The following is a 19,242-nucleotide window of genomic DNA, read 5'->3' as shown; positions in this document are numbered from 1 at the left end:
ATTCAAATAACTCATTTGATTTAAATATATATATTTAATAGAGATGTTCAAACTCACTAACTATTTAGTCTTATGCGACACAAGAATAATAACTATTAAACTAAGAATTGACGAGACATATGTTTTCCTCAGTATAGACAGATGGCACTCAACCGCCTCGCGTTACTCATAACTGTTGGGTTTTATGCCTTAAATAAAACTTCATTTCAATGTAATCCAGTTTATTCAACATCAATAAGAAAACAGAAGTATTTTTCATTCATTTGTGTATGTTTTGGTTCATCTTATCAATTGCTTGTCTATTTGATTTATAAATTCATCTGAAACCCTTTTCACATACTTGATCCTCTTTATTGTGTTGTCAACATATTGGAAAGTAAACTTGACTATGTGAATAAAGTTTCCTAGATTTATCAGACACAGGGTTTTACTGATATGATAATCTACAACAGAGTTTACTTGCATTTGGAGAAATGCTATGTTCTTTCCAGAGCATTGGTTAAAGTAAAGCTCAGGTTGGATGCATGGAGTATGCATCGGAAGGGAACGATATTGAACTTTGACTTAGATTTATTAAACTTACCGTAATATCTATTCAAGTCAATATCGCATAGTTGATCCTAGATCAAATGATCTTAATCCTGTTATGATTAGGCTCAATCTCAAGAGGTTATTCGTGTTCTTTGATTTGTTAGTTAAGCCTACTTTTGGGTCAGGGTGATACGTACATTTTGGAAACACGGTAGTGCAATTGTGTGGGAGCGCTAACATAAACATGGAATCTATAGCTTCTATCTGGCGAATAGTAAGTAAAGGATGATCTCCTTCGAGCTTGACCAAACGAAAAATAAATGGTGGAGTACTCATTTCACATAAGCTGAAATATCATTTATACGGGGTTAAGTGTTTTAAAGATAAAATACATTGTAGGGTGTAACGGTAATCTAATCCCTTTACAGTGTAGATCATTCATATAGATGATCATTGATAAAATTAGGATTATAACAATGGATAACTAATGATGTGTCTATATGGTGGAACATATAGAGCATTCTATATACTGAGAGTGCAATTCTAAGTTCTATGCGTGGATTCAACGAAGAATTAATAAGTCAGTGAATTTAGGTTATAAATTCTTGATCTGCTTATTGGAAGCTCGGTTATATAGACCCATAATCCCCCCACTAGTTGAGATAATATTGCTTGTAAGACTCATATACTTGGTTTTGATTAATCAATTATAATTCTCAAATTAGACTATGTCTATTTGTGAATTTTTCACTAAGTAAGGGCGAAATTGTAAAGAAAGAGTTTTTAGGACATATTTGTTAATTATGATACTTTGTATGGTTCAATTAATAAATATGATAAATGACAATATTATTTAATAATTATTTATAGTTATTAAATAGTTAGAAATGACATTTAAATGGTTGAATTTGAAAATTGGGGTTTTTGAGAAAATGAGATGCAGAAATGATAAAACTGCAAAATTGCAAAAAGTGAGGCCCAAATCCACATTGCCTAGGCCGGCCACTTTTATAGGTTTTTTCATCTGATATTTTCATTATTTTAATGCCAAATAATTCAAACCTAACCCTAGTGGATAGATAGTAAAGGCTTCAAGAAATTTACACTTAACTTTCACACTTTCATTCAGAGAAAAACCTGAGCCTTCTCTTTCTAAACCCTAGCCGCCACTTCTTACTCTTCTTCTTCCTTGAAATTTTGAAACCACTTAGTGATTAGAGTAGTGCCCACACACAACAAGTGATACCTCAATCATAGTGAGGAAGATCGTGAAGAAAGACATTCGACAAGAAGGAGTTTCAGCACTAAAGAAGGAGAGAAAGAGATCTAGGTTCGGATCTTGATAATACTCTGCGACAGAAAGGATACAAGGGTTAGAGATCTGAACGGAAGGAGACATAATATTCCGTTGCACCCAATGTAGGGTTCCTTATACTTTATATGTGTTTATTTCATAATCGTTTTAGAAGTTCATATTTAGGGTGTTAATCAACATACTTGTGAGTAAATCTAAGATCCTGGTAAAATAATTTCCAACAACTGGCCTCAGAGCCATGGTAATTGATTTGCTTGCAAGAAATTTGGACTTAAAACGATTTGTTTGATGTTTTGGATGGTATCATGTTGTTTTGAGTGTTGTTTGATGATTGATTGATGTTTGTGAATTTTCGTAAAAAATAATTGAATATCTGTTTCTAGAATTATTTTTATTGGATAGTATGGAAAAAATTAAGCAACTTACTTTTTTACAGAACTCAATTTCAATTTAATTTGAATTAGTTATGATTTTTTGAAGTTTCGAAAAATATCAGGGGTCGTGCATCTACCCACGCGCGCGCACGAGGGCTTGTCTCTCGGACAACACGTGCATACAAGTTTCTTGTCTGAAACCGAGCCTCGTGCGCGCGGAGAGGCTGCATGCAGCCTCCTGCGCCGAGGATTCTCGATCATGCACTCTGATACGCGCGCGCCGACAGTATGCAATGCATACTGTCCGTACAGCTCGCAATTTTTTCGTTTTTCTTCGATTTTTCATGCTATTTCATGGATTTAACTTCCGATTTTTTGTGTAGTTTTGTATTTTAATTTTTACTTTTCAATTTTTAAATCTAATATCAAAAATAAATTAATTTGAATTTTTTAAATTTAATTTTAGATATTAGTGTAATTTGAATTTGAAAACAAGTAAATATCTATCTTTTTGCTTGATTTTATATCTTATTTTTAATTTGATTATTTTATCTTATCTTTTAAATTTAAAGGTCAGATATTAAATATTTTTTAAATTAATTTTTTTTTTTTAAATATTTGACCTTATTTAAATTTAAAATAAGATTATTATAATCATGTAATTTTAAATAGAAGTAAGATATTTTGCTAATTTTTTAAATTTTGTTATTTTTATTTAAATTAAATTATAAAATTTGAAAAATATTTATTCTTTCTTATTTTATATTTAATTTATAAAATAAATTTAAAAATTTAAAAGGTAGTTAGCTATTATTTTTTGAAATGATATTTAGGTTAGTTGAAATCAATTTTTTTAAAAAAAATTGTAGGTTTAATTAATTTTTTTTTTAATTTTTTTTTTAAAACCGAAATATTTTTTTTATTTAAATATTTTTTTTTGAAAATAATAATTTTAAAATTAAATAAATCCTACATCCAACTATCCAATTCGTCTTGTTGCAGGAGTATGTGTTTTAGCTTGTATGTAAGTTTTATAAAACCTATTATTGCTTGATTGCAAATAGCCATGGTTAACTTGTTGACAAATCCAATGATCTGATTTTAACTCATGGTTCCATTGGTTAAGTAAATAATTTGTAACAGGTAAATTTTACAATCTTCTTTCATCTGTGTATGACCTAGCAACATGATAGGATCCATCCAAATGTGTGCCAGTGTGAGCCTGTATGTTTAATTTTGTTATAGATGCATATAGGTTGTTGTTGCTAAATAAAATATCATAGTTTTTGATAGATTTTATTTAGGCCCATTTAGTTTTTGGGCCTATTCAATTAATAACAGTTGTTCATTTTAAGGTTAAATTCATCTCTTTTGGGCCTTGTGTGAGAGTTGGGAGCCATAGTAGTGGGTACGACATACTGAACTCAGCCCCCCCTCACATGAACTACCCCAATTGTGAAGGCCCATTTGCCTGATTTGAATAACTGTACTAGGTTAATTAAATTAGTTTAACCTAATAAAATTGATTAGCAACATAATTAATTTTATTTATTTTGAAATTAATTTAAGAAAACCATAGTTTAAAAAATTTTATTCTAAGCTAAACTATATGTATTTTCTTGTATTTAATTAAATATAGAATTATAACCATCTAGATTCTTTCTGAAGCTTAATTTAAATTTTTCATTAAATATTCCTATTTAAGTTGATATTTAGTTATCTCTAACTAATCAACTTAAATCTGAATATCTTTTGGATTTAAAATTTCAAAATTAAGTTGAGGAATTTTAGGAATTGGTTATTAAGATTCTTTAGATATTTTTTAAGTTGATATATTTTTTTTAAATATTAACTTAAAATGGAATATTTTCAAATTAAGTGGTTATAACTTAATTTTAAATTTAATTAAATCTAATTTGAAAGATATTTAAGTTGATTTTTTTTAGATTCTTCTAAAACAACTTAAACAAGATATTTTTTCAAATTTATTCTATTTTAAATTTCGAATTTATTTTTCGAATTTTAATAATAATTAAAATTTAATTTTTCATTATTATAATACAGAATAAATGATTAAATAAAATACATATTTTAAAATAATGAGCTTTAATCAAGAGACATTCGATCTCCATTGTTGGTTTTACATAGCGTTTGTTTTAGTGAGTAATCCTCCCTAATGGAGGAACGTTCATTAGCAAGTTCGCACCGTTTAATCTCGAAAGATAAGTAGCTTTGTAAGTGTTTTATATGGTATGGATCACCCTAATGGTGGCGACCATATTTGACTTACAAAATATGAAACAATGGTGGAAGCTCATAAGATAGAATTGCCTTGACTCTCGCCTAAACGGGACAACGCTGAATTCCAATCTTCATCGAATAAAAGGTTGCTAGAATGATTATCATTTTAGATGAGTTGACAACTCTATTCAATGGATGATGGTTTTACTCTCGCCTAAACTGGACACTATATCAGTTTGTTGAAAACCTTGGAAAATAAACTATGTTAGATTTAGTTTTTTTATAACATATGTGATTATTTGTTATTTTCTGAACATGTTTATGAATTTATGAACCAAAACCTTACTTCTGTTTTATTGATGTGTTATAGTGCCAAGATGAATAACCCTCACCCCGATCCTCTCCTAGTTAATATCTTAGCAAAAGAACTCTATAGTGTGAAAATGCATCCTGGTAGTTGCATAAACTCGCACCTGTTGATGATGAATCTGAAGTTCCAAAAGGAAAATCTACTAGGAATTGATTTATCAAGAGAACAATGGGTTCAATTCATTCTTAATAGTCTTCCTCCGGAGTATAATGAATTTGTTGTTTCTTACATGATCAACAATTTCAACTCCTCCGACATGGACAAGCTCGAAGCAGAATTACGAGCCCATGAACGGAATCTGATTGCAATGGGTCCTCCTGGGTTTGCAAATCTTAATCAGAGGAAAAGGATTAAGCATGAAGGCTCTAGCAAAGCTGCTTCTTCAAGTACAATTATCAGACATAATCTTCTATGTTCGAATTGTAATGAAAAGGGACATCAAGAAGAACGATGTCCCCGGCTTCTAAACAATTCAAACGAAGATAATGCCTTTGTCTTTGAATCATGTGTTTTAGAGAACGACAAATCCACTTGGATTGTTGATTCTGGGTCTACTAATTATGTATGTTCTTCACTGCAACTGCTTGAAACTTGGGAAAATCTGCTTCCAGAAGAGTTAAAGCTTAAAGTTGGTAATGGCGAGTTAGTGTCGGTCAAAGCTAGAGGAAAAGCCCGCATCAAGTTTCAACAAAGATTTTTAATTTTAGAAAATGTTTTATTTATTCCAAACTTTAGTAGAAACTTGATTAGTGTCTCATGTTTGCAAACACAATCTTATATATTGAATTTTTCGAGTTCTTATTGTACAATTTCTCGTAATGGATTTCAAATATGTGTTGCTTCCATGGAACAAGGGCTTTATGTTTTAAGACCAAATACACAAATCTCACTAAACAGTGAACTTTTCAATCTAGCTAAACCTAGAAACCTCAAAAGAAAAGAGATTGATAATGATGATCAAACTTCTCTATGGCATTTACGTTTAGGTCATATAGGCTTTGATAGACTCAATAGGCTAACCAAAGACGGTCCATTGAAAAATGTCGTCTTAGGTGAATTGCCGGTATGCGAGTCCTGCCTGGAAGAAAAAATGACTAAACGTTCTTTCTCTGCAAAGGGAGAGCGTGCTAAACAACCCCTCGGGTTAGTACATTCCGATGTCTGCGGACCTTTGAATGTAAAAGCCCGAGGTGGTTATGAGTATTTTGTCACTTTCATTGACAATTACTCTAGATATAGTTTTCTTTACCTAATGCAAAAGAAATCTGAAACGTTTGAAAAGTTTCAAGAATTTCATGCTTTGGCTCAAAACCAATTAGGTAAAACATTAAAGATCTTGCGAACTGATAGGGGTGGAGAATATATGGATATGGAGTTCAAAGATCATTTAATTGAACTTGGAATTGAATCCCAATACACTGCCCCGGGCACTCCACAACAAAATGGAGTTGCAGAAAGAAGAAATCGCACTCTTTTGGAAATGGTTAGGTCTATGCTGAGTTATTCAACTCTGTCTACGTCCTTCTGGGGATATGCTATACAGATGGCTAATGACATTTTAAATGTTGTTCCATCTAAAGCAGTCCCTAAGACTCCCGTCGAACTTTGGAATGGTCGTACACCTAGTTTACGCCACTACAAAATTTGGGGGTGCCCTGCTCATGTCTTGAGAAAGAAAGAAGGCAAACTTGAATCACGAGCTGAAGTGTGCATGTTTGTCGGAAATTCTAAAGAGACTAGGGGTGGACTATTTTATAGCCACAAAGATAACAAAGTGTTTGTTTCTACAAATGCTACTTTCCTTGAAGAAAACTATATTAAAAACAACAAACCGAAAAGTAAAGTTGTTTTAGAGGAAATGCTTTCAGATATAACTCCTTCCAATGTTCCGTCTTCTTCCACTCAAGAAGAGGACAATTCCACTCCCTTAGTCGAACCAACTGAGAAAACTACTACCAAAGTTCCTGTTCAGAAGATCACCGCTCCTCGTTGTAGTGGGAGGGTTTCAACAAAACCAGCTCGTTATGGCTTGGATGGTGAAATTAATATGGTCGTTGGTGACGGCAATAGCTAGTCCGCAACGGAAACGATGGTCAGCCGGCATGGATTCAGAAATGGATTCCATGAAAAAGAACAAAGTCTGGGAATATGTAGACGCACCCGACGACTATTGTAAAGACCACTTAGTTTAATTTGGAAATTAGCAGTTAATCATGTTTAATTATGAAATTATTTATAGCTATTTAAATAATTATTTATACTGTTATTATTGAATTATGAGATGCATTTTTATATCATTCAGTAGTTTTCATAATTTTGCATTTCCGGTGCCCGGTAACATGGAACTCGGTGTTTGGCTCAGTAAAAATCACAACTTAGTATGTTAGTAGTTTGGGACGGTTTATTAGACATTGGGAATGTCGGGAATGGCCGGGAATTTAGAATTTCCCAAAAATACCCCTTTAATGTTATTTATGTTATTTTAGTGTAGAGGGGCAAAATGGTCTTTTTGCCCCAATGATATTTTGTCCTTTAATGGACTTAGTAATTGAGTTATATATGTTTATTTATATTATTATTGGCTGAAATGAAGTTGCTATGTGTTTAGTAGCTTTTTATTTCATTTTACCAAAAAAATTACAAAGTTAGAAAAAATTGGAAAAAAAAAAAACTCTTTCTCTCTCAAAGCTCTCTCTCTTTTCGGCCTCTTGGTACAGCAAGGGACTTGGGATTTTTCCTTGTGATTTCATTCCTCTTTGGTTTTCAATTCAAGCTAGGTTAGCTTCTAAGCAATTCTTCTTTAAGTTTGTTGAATTTTTGTTGGAAAAGATGAGGTTGCATGCATGATATATTGATGTTGTTGCTGCTGTGATTTTGTTGTTAATTTCTGAGATTTAAACATGTTTATTTGAGGTTAATTAAGCTACTTGTAGTGCTTGATAGTTAGGTTGTTTAAAGTTATGAATTTTCTATGCAAAAGCTTGAGTTTTCAAAGTGGATTTGTGAGTTTTGTTACTGTGTTTGTTGAGGTCGATTTCTTGTGTTTTCAGAGGCTTTTATATGCATGTTTAAGTAGGTTTGATCTGATTTGGATGCATGTTAGTTGATTTTAACCAAGTTTGAGTTTTGGAACTCAAAGCTTGGGCTTTAATGGCACTTTTTGTTTTTGTGCAATCTAGGTGAGTTTGTTGCTTTAGAATGGTTATTTGGGTCATATAGAACAGGTCTGGAAGGTTTGAGGTTGTTTGGATTAGATTTGAGCATTGTGTGAATTTTTGAAATTCTGCCTGCGAGGAACCGGAATTCCGGTTGTGCATCCGGAATTCCGGATGGGTTTCAAAAATTCCCAGAACCGGAATTCCGGTTGGGCAACCGGTCTACCGGTTGGGGAAATTTCAGAAACCCTAGTTTTTCTCGATTTTATGTTATTTGGGATATTGCCATGCTTTTTATCGATAGGAAAACTTTTAGTTCCTAGTTTAAGTCCCCGGGAAGTGATTTAGCGTATCACTTATAGTGTTGTGATTTTTATGGTTTAGGAGCCTGTAATCCGCCGCGCAGATAGTTCCAGTCAGGTTGACCGGCACACCTGAATTCGGAATCCAGGTAAGATTAGTATAACAGTATGCATATGTAGATTACATGTTTAGCGTGCATGTAGGAAGCCTGTTAGATTACATTAGATATGTATGTTGGCTTCGAACCATCCAACTGTGTCACGTCGGTACAGGCTGGAGTATGACCAGCAGCCGGAGTATGACCGGTTCGACCGATTAGGCTGACACTGTATCACGTCGGTACAGGCTGGAGTATGACCGATGGCGGAGTATGACCGGCTCGACCGATCAGCCGATACTTAGGTTGGTGGTTCCGTACTATTTGACGTATCACGTCGGTACAGCCGGAGTATGACCAGCAGTGGAGTATGACCGGTTCGACCGATCAGGCTGATACTGTAACACGTCGGTACAGGCTGGAGTATGACCAGCAGCCGGAGTATGACCGGTTCGACCGATTAGGCTGTTACTTGTCAATAGTACCGTCCCTATGAACGTTCAGAACTCAGTACCGTGTTGGACACGGCAGTTAGGGGGACTCATTATCGTATTGGACACGGCAGTTAGGGTTATGATCAGGGGTATAGGCGTCTGATCATGACCGGGATTTATGTATGAGTATTATTATGCTTTTCTTACTGAGTCTGTCGACTCACAGTGCTATGTTTATGTGTAGGTAAGGGCAAGGCTAGAGTTGATGGACCGTGAACGAGCCTATGAAGATTGTACATGTCGGGGCGGTTAGGCCTGGAGCGTACGATCATCGGGACAGCGAGGCTATTTTTGTAACTAGTCGCTAGGCGACAAATATTTTGTACAGACAGTAAAATTTTATAAATGATTTTGTAATCCGGATCCCGAGTCTTTTGTATAAATATTTTACAAGTTTAATTAAAAAGCAAAAATTTTAATTAATCACGTTTTTCCATAAACCTCGTTGATTAGCAACGAGCTGCACAGTATGTTTAAAAATCACGTAATACGCCTATGCTAGTTAGGGTGTTACAACTATCGTCCAATCGGATGTAAGTGGGTTTACAAGAAGAAAAGAGGAGCTGAAGGCGAAGTCGAAACTTTTAAAGCTAGACTTGTAGCCAAGGGTTATTCCCAAAGAGAAGGTGTGGACTATGAGGAAACTTTTAGTCCTATTGCCATGCTCAAATCCATCCGAATTCTTCTCTCCATAGCTACTGCTTTCGATTATGAAATCTGGCAAATGGATGTCAAGACTGCCTTCCTTAATGGGGTACTTGAAGAAACCATCTATATGGAGCAATCAGAAGGCTATGTTCTTCCAGGGCAGGAAAAGAAAGTTTGCAAATTAAATAGGTCTATCTATGGACTTAAGCAAGCTTCTCGCTCATAGAATAAAAGGTTTGATGAAATCATCAAGACCTACGGCTTTCTTCAGAATGAAGATGAACCTTGTGTTTACCAACTCAAGGAAGACCAAGTAGTAGTATTCCTGGTCCTTTATGTTGACGACATTTTGATTATTGGAAACAATATCAAGAAAATGACTCACATCAAGGAATGGCTTAACACTCAATTCAATATGAAAGATTTGGGTGAAGCAGCCTATGTTCTTGGTATTTAGATTATCAGAAACCGGAAGAACAGATCTCTTGCTCTCTCTCAAACAACCTACATTGACAAAGTTTTAGAGAGATTCTCCATGAACAACACCAATGGGGCGAATATGCCTTCTAGATATGGTATCCGTCTATCTAAGGAACAGTCTCCTACTGATCCTCAAGAGATAGAGGACATGGCGAAAATTCCCCATGCTTCTGCAGTTGGAAGTCTAATGTATGTAATGTTATGCACTAGACCTGACATCTGCTATGCAGTTGGAATCGTGAGCAGGTATCAGTCTAATCCAGGACAGGAACATTGGAATGCAGTTAAGTATTGATAACTCTAAGATTTAGAGTTATTTTTATATCTTTAAGCTTGAATTTTAATGTGAATTGTGGAGCAATTAATGTCTATATTATGTAATTTTGTTTTGTTTGTTGTGTCTTTGTAATAAATGGAAGTGTGTGTATTAGTAAGTGTTAAATAGACTTATGTTATTGTTTTTATGTGTTTTAAGCAGAAAAAATACAAGAATAGGTATTTGGAAATATTTGGGACAAGGAGAAAAAGGAGCAGAAAAATGCTTATTGCTGACTGGCATTGCTATAGCAATCATCGTGTAGCAATTTGTCAGCCCAGTAAGTTTATTTTGGCAGATATTCCAGCTGGCTTTAATGAAGAAAGAAAGGAGCTGAGGTGGCGGAATTTGGCTATTGACTCAACAAACATGTGGAAAATGAAGGACAAGTGGGTTATGACTTGGATTTCCAATTAGGGTAAACTTTGGTACCCTAATTGGGGAGCAAAAAGAAAAGAGAAGGACATGAGAAGAATGGTGGCTGTACTTTGAATGAAGAGTACGAAAAAAATCACAGCAGAAAAATAGAAAAGTACAGGGAAAGAGAGTACGAAGAAAGAAGAAGAAGATTAAGAAGAAGGAGAAGAAGGCAACTTCCAAAGAAAGGATTTGAGCTCACCACTCATTTCTCTTGCTCTCCACTTCATTTTGTATCATTTTCTTCTCTCTAGTTTTCTCTTTAACTCCATGAACATTTTATTTTCTGGTTTGTTGTTTTTAATTTCAGCTATGAACAAAACTCTTTAAGATTTGGGTGGTTATGAACCCTTGTATGGACTAGTGTATTGATTTTGCAATGATGAAGTAATCTTGTCTTAGTTCAATTAGTTGTGATGAAATGTGATTGAATGTTAATTTTTGGCCATTTTTAACATTTGCCAAGCTAGATCTTACTTGGAAAAGCAAGACCTAGTTGAACCCCTCTAATTGATGCATGATTTTTACCTTTTCTTTTAGGTATTAATTAGTAGTGAAATAGGAATATTTTGCTACCATGCATAACTAAAGATTTGATGCTTTATTAGGCTATTTGTGATCTAAACTGATGTAGGAATGCATTGTGAGATTGTGAATGGTTTATTGCAAGTTTTGGAGAAAGCTTGCTGGTTTTTTTTTTAAATCTGTTAACTTTGCCAGGATTGCTGAGTCATTGCTGGGTCATTGCTGTATCAACTGGGACATACAAGTGGAAATTAATCACCCAAGTCTATTTTCCAAATCTGAAATTACCACTACTTTAATCACTTTTAGCTTCTTATTTGTAGTTTATTTAGTTTAAAAAATTAGTTCTCAAGTTTAGAATCAAGGCTATAAATTTTTCTTGTGAATTGATGTGTGATTTTATTTTATTTTTATTTGAAATTCTTGGAATTGCTCTTAGTTGATTTAACATTATTTAGTAAAAAGTCCCTGTGGAGACGAACTTTGATTACTTATCATTGTATTACTTGTTTGTGATTGTGTACACTTGCGCAATCATAAAGCATTATAATTTTCACAACATGTTTTTGGCGTCGTTGCCGGGGACTTTAAGTTCTAAATTTTGTTTTATCAACTAATTGACATTCTAAGAATTTTTGTGCTTTTAATGTTGCTGGTTTGTCTTTGAAATCTCAGGTATCTATAGTGTATGAACCAACAAGAGGACTTTGAACTTGCTCCTATTGACCCCGAGATTGAACGCACATTCTGAAGAAGAAGAAGGGTTCAAAAGGCTAAGGGCCGAGACATCATGGCTGAGAATTTTGATGATGATGGGATTGCTCAACAAATTGTTAATCCCATCATATTGGCAGGTGATCGAGCAAGGGCTATAATGGAGTATGCAGCCCCATGTTTAATGAGCTCAATCCAGGCATTGTGAGGCCTGAAATACAAGCACCACAGTTTGAGCTCAAGCCAGTGATGTTTCAAATGCTCCAAACCGTGGGGCAATTCAGCGGGATGCCAACTGAGGATCCTCACCTCCATCTCCGTTCATTTTTGGAGGTGAGTGATTCTTTCAAGATCCAAGGAGTGAGTGAAGAGGTGTTAAGGTTGAAGCTATTCCCATTCTCACTACGAGACCGAGCTAGATCATGGCTCAACACTTTGCCTCCTGATTCTGTTACCAATTGGAATGACCTTGCTGAGAAGTTTCTGAGGAAATACTTTCCTCCTACTAGAAATACAAAATTCAGAAGTGAGATCATGTCTTTTCAGCAACTTGAAGATGAGTCTACAAGTGATGCATGGGAGAGGTTTAAGGAACTTTTGCGAAAGTGTCCACATCATGGCATTCCACATTGTATACAGATGGAGACTTTTTATAATGGCTTGAATGCAGCTTCTTGAATGGTGTTAGATGCATTGGCCAATGGTGCTATTTTGTCGAAGTCTTACAACGAAGCATTTGAGATTTTGGAGACCATTACAAGTAACAACTACCAATGGTCCAACACAAGAGCTCCAACAAGTAGAAAAGTGGCGGGGGTCCTTGAGGTAGATGCAATAACGGCTTTGACAGCTCAAATGGCTTCCATGACGAATGTTTTGAAGAATTTGAGTATTGGGAACGCTAAAAATATTCAACCAGCTGCTGCCATTCAAAGTGATGATGTATCATGTGTGTTTTGTGGAGAAGGGCATGCGTTTGAGAAGTGTCCCTCTAATCCGGAGTCCGTTTATTACATGTGAAATCATAATTTTAATAGAAACAATGGGGCATTCTCAAACTCTTACAATCAAGCATGGAAGAATCATCCTAATTTATCTTGGGGGGGTCAAGGAGCAAGCTCAAGCACCACACCAGTCCAAGGAAGACAAGCATATCCACCGGGTTTTTCACAACAACCGGGACATTCACAACATGCTCAAAATTCCCAACCGAGTTCTTTGGAGAGTTTAATGCAGGATTATATGGCCAAAAATGATGCGGTGATACAAAGTCAAGCTGCATCTCTTCGAAACTTAGAGTTGCAACTTGGACATTTGGCCAATGAATTAAAAGCTAGGCCGCAAGGTTCTTTGCCTAGTGACACGGAGAATCCAAGGAGGGATGGGAAGGAACAATGCAAATCCATTCACTTGAGGAGTGGCAAGCATCTGAAAAATTCCGAGGAGGAAATAAAGGGTAGTGGGGAGCCCACTTCAATCCAAATCGACGAAAAATTGAGTAAAAATCGCCCAGAACTTGCCGATACTGCACCGGTTGATACAAAGAAAGGGTCAACAACCTGACAGTCAGCAATCCGCACCAGTATGTTCTAGTCCTAAACCACCCCTTCCATTTCCTCAAAGATTTCGGAAACAACAGCAAGATGGGCAATTCAAGAGGTTTCTAGATGTGTTGAAGCAGCTCCATATCAATATTCCCTTGGTGGAAGCATTGGAGCAAATGCCGAATTATGTCAAGTTCTTAAAAGATATTTTGACGAAGAAAAGGAGGTTGGGGGAGCTTGAAACTGTGGCTCTTACCGAAGGATGCAGCGCCATGTTGAAAAGTAAGATTCCACATAAATTAAAAGATCCGGGCAGCTTCACAATTCCAATTTCTATTGGGGGATGGGATGTTGGAAGAGCTCTTTGTGATTTGGGAGCTAGTATTAATCTCATGCCCATGTCTATTTTCAAGAAGTTGGGAATTGGAGAAGCAAGGCCAACCACCGTCACTTTGCAATTAGCGGATCGTTCCATGGCTCATCCGGATGGAAAAATTGAAGATGTTTTGGTACAAGTAGATAAGTTCATCTTTCCGGCGGACTTCATTATTCTTGACTATGAGGAAGATAGGGAAGTTCCAATCATTTTAGGGAGGCCATTTCTTGCCACGGGAAGAACTTTGATAGATGTTGAAAAAGGAGAGCTCACCATGAGAGCTCAAGATGAGCAAGCCACATTCAAGGTTTTCCATCCCATAGTGCTCTGGATGCAATAGGAGAATGCTTAGCAATTGGAGATATGGATCCTAACATGGTTGAGGAATCCAAATTCAAAGTTAGTAAGAAGGTGAGAAAGAAGATTCTCCTTAAAGAAATTGCTAAGGATCACGAGGCACAAGAAAGCAAAGACAAAGCATCATTTGACTCTAAAAAACCACCCAAAAAGAAGAGAAAGAAAAAGAAGCTTAGTAGAAAATTTCGGTCTCAAATGTTTGAAGTTGGGCAACAAGTGAATTTTTCTAACTCTTTAACGAAGGCTACTCATGGACGATTAGATTCAAGGTGTGATGGATCTTTCTTGGTGGTGAGAGTATACCCCGATGGGGTGGTGGAACTTCATGATGCACTTTCAAGAAGAAAATTCTTAGTGAAAGGCCAAGGAGTGAAGTTTGGGGATGGAGAGGTCAACTGAGAAAAGACCTCTATCTCTTTGAAGGATGTTTGAGACTTGTAATTTGGGGGTGCCAAAAGAAAAGAAAAAAAAAAGACTGAATTGAAAAAAAAAAAAAAAGAATGAAAAGAAAAAAAAAAGTAATAAAGGCACCCCAAGAAAAGAAAAAAAAGAGAAATATATATATATATATATTATATTATATAGATAGCTATAAATAATTGTCATGGTGAAATTGAGATTGTGTTCTTTTCTCTGTGCAGGCAGTCAAATGTTTTGGAAGTGATGAAATTTCAAAGTTGGGCAAAGAAACTAAGTTTGGGGTGAAAGAGATATGCCCAGTTGCTATAGCAATGACTTAACAATTTTATTTGACAGCAAATGTATTTTGATACTGGGCTGATCAAAGGAGTTGTTGGGTTGAAAACAATAAGAACATTTGATTGAAAATTTGTTGAATGAAGCAATCATTGGGTACATGTTCTTTTGTGTGTTCAGTCCAATCATTTGGGCTGATACATTTCAGTTGACTAGTGTACTTAAAAAAGAGATTGATTTAAGAGAGATTGGGGCTTAAATTTTAATTTTTAGTCAACTGGGCCCTTTATGTGACAGCCCATTTATTGTCAACCCAAAAATTACAACCCTACCACAGTCATCATCATTATCTTCATTTCCCTTCACACTCAACCCAGCCGCCTTCTTCACCAACACCACCATAACCTCCGTTCACCTCCATCCATTACCAACCCGTAGCCACCACTCCCAGTCGAACCTCCGCCTAACTCCAAGAAAACCAACCCAAAGCTTCGTTCAACCATCAACGCGAACAAACCCAAACCACCCAGCCCCAGCCTTCACCAACGCGACCCAGCCACGAACCACTGCACCAAGCCTAGACTCCAGTCGAGCCTTCGTTCGACCCAACCACGAACTCACCACCTTCGGAAATCACCATCTCCATCACCCATGCGAACCAACTTCAGTCAACCATGTCCCCTTCGCCCTTCACTCAGTCCATCTCACTGTTCACCTTCACTTCATTTTAAACATAAGCAGCTGCCATTACGACCACCATTGTAGTTCATTTTTGCTAGTGAAAAGTAGAGGAAGTCAAAGCTGCCACAAAAAGCATTGTCAAGAGTGATTGGGTAAAAAAAATTCTCATTTTTCTTAATTGAATCACACTATGGCTGCTGAGTAGTGGATAATGTGTGGGAAAGATTTAAATTGGGTACATTAATAATCTAAAATTAGTGGTGGGACTTTTAAATTTTTAGTGTGATATTAGAATAATTGTGTGGTCCTTTGTCGTGGCTGTTTGTAATGGTAGTTATTAGTGTAAATGCTTGGAATTTTGAGTTGGTGAAGTGGGGAAAGTGTTGAGTCTTGGATATATGGGATTGTGAATAACTTATACAGGGAAAATTTACCATGGCCAATTGATTCGTGGAATGTGTGTAATGTCTTAAATCTGATTTGGTGAAGAGTGCAAGAATTTTATTGTGAATGCTGTGAAAGTGAATTGGTGCGATTGGGTCAGATTGGGGGATTTTTTGAGCAAGATTGGAGTAATGCTAGAGTAGTGTATTGTTGGAATTAGGGGTGTGGTGCTGGACAGTTGTAAAGAAGACAAAGAAGAGAGGGAATTTGTTGTGTTGGGGTAGTTCGCAATTGAAAAAAAAAGAGAAAAAAAAAGAAGGAAAAAAAAAAGAAAAATGCCTAACATTCAAGAGGTGACGCCCCGATTTGATCCTAAGTTCCTGCACTTCCCTCAGCACGTTCTAGACCCGTGGGGTGGACCATCAGCTTTGAACACAGAGGAGCCCCACGAGGACTCCGAGTAGAGGGAGTTTTCTAATACCTAAGCTATTTTATATTTTTCTGTTGTGTGTCGTTTTTTAAGTTTGTATTGTGATAATTGTGTGTTGTCCTTTGTGTTTGAAACTTTTAGTTATGTCATTTATGTGATTGTTAGTTTGATATTGAGAGATTTATGAGTTTTTGTGTGGCCTAGTGTTCTGCTCGATGATGATATTTTTCCGCTCATTCCATTATTGTTGCTGCCTAATTTTATTAGTTGCCTTTTCATGCTGAATTATTGGATATTATGGATGTTTCTCTTTAGTCTCTCTTCACTAGTTTATACTTTTATTTTTTCCGCCATGCTTTGCATTTCTCATACGAGTACTTCACATGTAATTTAGCATCTAGAATTGGTTAGTGCATCTCCTTGAGGCGAAATCTTAGTTAGACTTGTCTCTTAGAAATGATTTAGGCAATCCTTGGACGTTTGAGCCTTTCTAACCTTCCCTATAAAATGAATTTTTCCCTAGTCACCCAAGTTTGAGCCGTTTAGCCTATTCTTGTTGTGCAACCCGATCATACATATCACATCAATCCTAACTTGCATTTCCACATATGTCCTAACTTAATTGCTCACTTGTCAAGAGCCAAGTTTCACATTAAGTTTGGGGTGATTGCGGTGAGTGTAATTTGTGGCGAGCTAATTCAAGATTATACTTTTAGCCACATTGAGGACAATGTTGGGTTGTAAGTTTAGGGTGGGAGAATTAGCTCACAAGGTATATTAGTATGCATTTTCAATTAACTTTCTCTTGCTATATATAAGTATAATATAGTAATAAATTCCTTTCTAACATATAAAAAAAAAATCAGCAAAAGAAAAGAAAAAACAAATATATATATATATATATATATATACTTGCAACTAAGTTTGGGGTGTTCCACCCATTTTAATTTTTTTTTTATTAAAAAAAAAGAGAATAAGCATAGCAAGAGAAGTCAATTTTAATATCAAGTATTTGTGAGTACTGAATTAGGGAAGTGGGTCAAAAGAAAAAAAATCATGGAAGAGGCTCGGTTTTTGACAAGTGAAGTGGTTAGGTGTTGAGCTAGCTTAAATACATCTTTTACCATACCCTAACCCAAGCCTAACATTATAAGCTTAGTAAAGTCCTATTGATCAAGGGGATAAGTTTAGACTACATTAGTGGAGAGGAATGCACTAATCCAACTTATGGAGCTTAAATGAATGAAAAAGAAAAAAAAAAGTTTAAGGTAGTTGTAGAAAATTCAAAGTTTAGGTGGGATATACTTGTATAAATTGTTGATTAGGTGACTTTTGGGAAATATTAATGTTATCCAATGAAAAAAAAACTGTAAAGGGGCAGCATATAAAGTTACGGCAAGCAATTTCCTATTCCATTTAATTCCAATTTTTCTGAGAGCATCAATGTTCGCTAGGCCAACTTTAATTTCTATGAAATCTCTTATTTGTCTTGTATGTTGAGTTTTTGTGTAAAAAAATTTTGTTGTGTTATTTTATTTTGTTTATTTTGTGTTGTCATTGCTCGGGGACGAGCAGGATTCTAAGTTTGGGGTGTTGATAACTCTAAGATTTAGAGTTATTTTTATATCTTTAAGCTTGAATTTTAATGTGAATTGTGGAGCAATTAATGTCTATATTATGTAATTGTGTTTAGTTTGTCGTGTCTTTGTAATAAATGGAAGTGTGTGTATTAGTAAGTGTTAAATAGACTTATGTTATTGTTTTTATGGGTTTTAAGCAGAAAAAATACAAGAATAGGTATTTGTAAATATTTGGGACAAGGAGAAAAAGGAGCAGAAAAATGCTTATTGCTGACTGGCATTGCTATAGCAATCATTGCGTAGCAATTTGTCAGCCCAGTAAGTTTATTTTGGCAGATATTCCAGCTGACTTTAATGAAGAAAGAAAGGAGCTGAGGTGGCGGAATTTGGCTATTGACTCAACAAACATGTGGAAAATGAAGGACAAGTGGGTGATGACTTGGATTTCCAATTAGGGTAAACTTTGGTACCCTAATTGGGGAGCAAAAAGAAAAGAGAAGGATATGAGAAGAATGGTGGCATTACTACAATTTGACCTGACACTATTTAGTGACACGCATAAAAAAGCATGTCACTAAATAGTTATGAGTAATTTTTAGTGACATGCATCATGAGACTCTAAACATTTGATGTTAACCTCTTGTAATGTGTGTCACTAAAAATATGGAGTGTCACTAAAGAATAAAATAATTTTTTTAAAAATTTTTATTAATTTAAAAAATATTGGCCTATAGTGACGCGCCAAGCGTGACTGGGTAAATGTATTCCGACACACTTGGCGCGTCACTATATCATAATCTTTTTTTTTTTAAAAAAAATACTGTAATTAATAAGTAAATAAAATAAATAAAAAGTTAAAAAAAAGTCTGTACGTTTTTATTAATCAAAAAAAAAAGAGAAACCTAATATATATTAGCTCTCTCTCTCCATCATCCCTGAAACAAAAAAACCCTAGCCGCCTACCCCTTTGTTCTCTCTTGCAAAATTCTGAACGAACCCATGGCCCAAAAAAACCTTACTTTGGCGATCACAACCCCATGACCTCATGTACCGACCTAACTCCGGTGATCCCCGACCCTGAAACTCCTAGCACCGAGCCATTCTCTTCCTCTTTCTTCTCATGGAACACTGCGATTTCTTCTCCAAATTCGACGAGCAGCGGCAAGCTTTATTCTCCAGGTGTGGCCATCGTTTACCCCAGGCGACACCCACTA

At 35.6% G+C, this 19,242-nt stretch overlaps 1 protein-coding gene and 1 non-coding gene across 2 annotated transcripts; one reads left to right on the top strand and one right to left on the bottom strand.

Moving 5' to 3' along the window:
- Nucleotides 1-12,496: 12,496 nt before the first annotated feature.
- LOC115721622 (small nucleolar RNA R71) lies at nucleotides 12,497-12,603 on the bottom strand. Its single transcript, XR_004012630.2, has one exon. It is a non-coding gene; the product is annotated as a small nucleolar RNA R71 (small nucleolar RNA).
- A 241-nt stretch (nucleotides 12,604-12,844) lies between these two features.
- LOC115719782 (uncharacterized) lies at nucleotides 12,845-14,240 on the top strand. The gene is made up of 3 exons (XM_061104827.1): nucleotides 12,845-12,954; nucleotides 13,018-13,530; nucleotides 13,604-14,240. Exons 1-3 carry the CDS (start codon nucleotides 12,845-12,847, stop codon nucleotides 14,238-14,240), a joined length of 1,260 nt encoding a protein of 419 aa, XP_060960810.1.
- The last annotated feature ends 5,002 nt before the right edge of the window (nucleotides 14,241-19,242 follow it).

This window comes from Cannabis sativa, chromosome 9 (assembly GCF_029168945.1).
Source record: "Cannabis sativa cultivar Pink pepper isolate KNU-18-1 chromosome 9, ASM2916894v1, whole genome shotgun sequence".
Classification (NCBI taxonomy): Eukaryota; Viridiplantae; Streptophyta; class Magnoliopsida; order Rosales; family Cannabaceae; genus Cannabis; species Cannabis sativa.
Note: the sequence above shows the minus strand (reverse complement) of the source record. Positions and strands in the feature narration are given on the sequence as shown.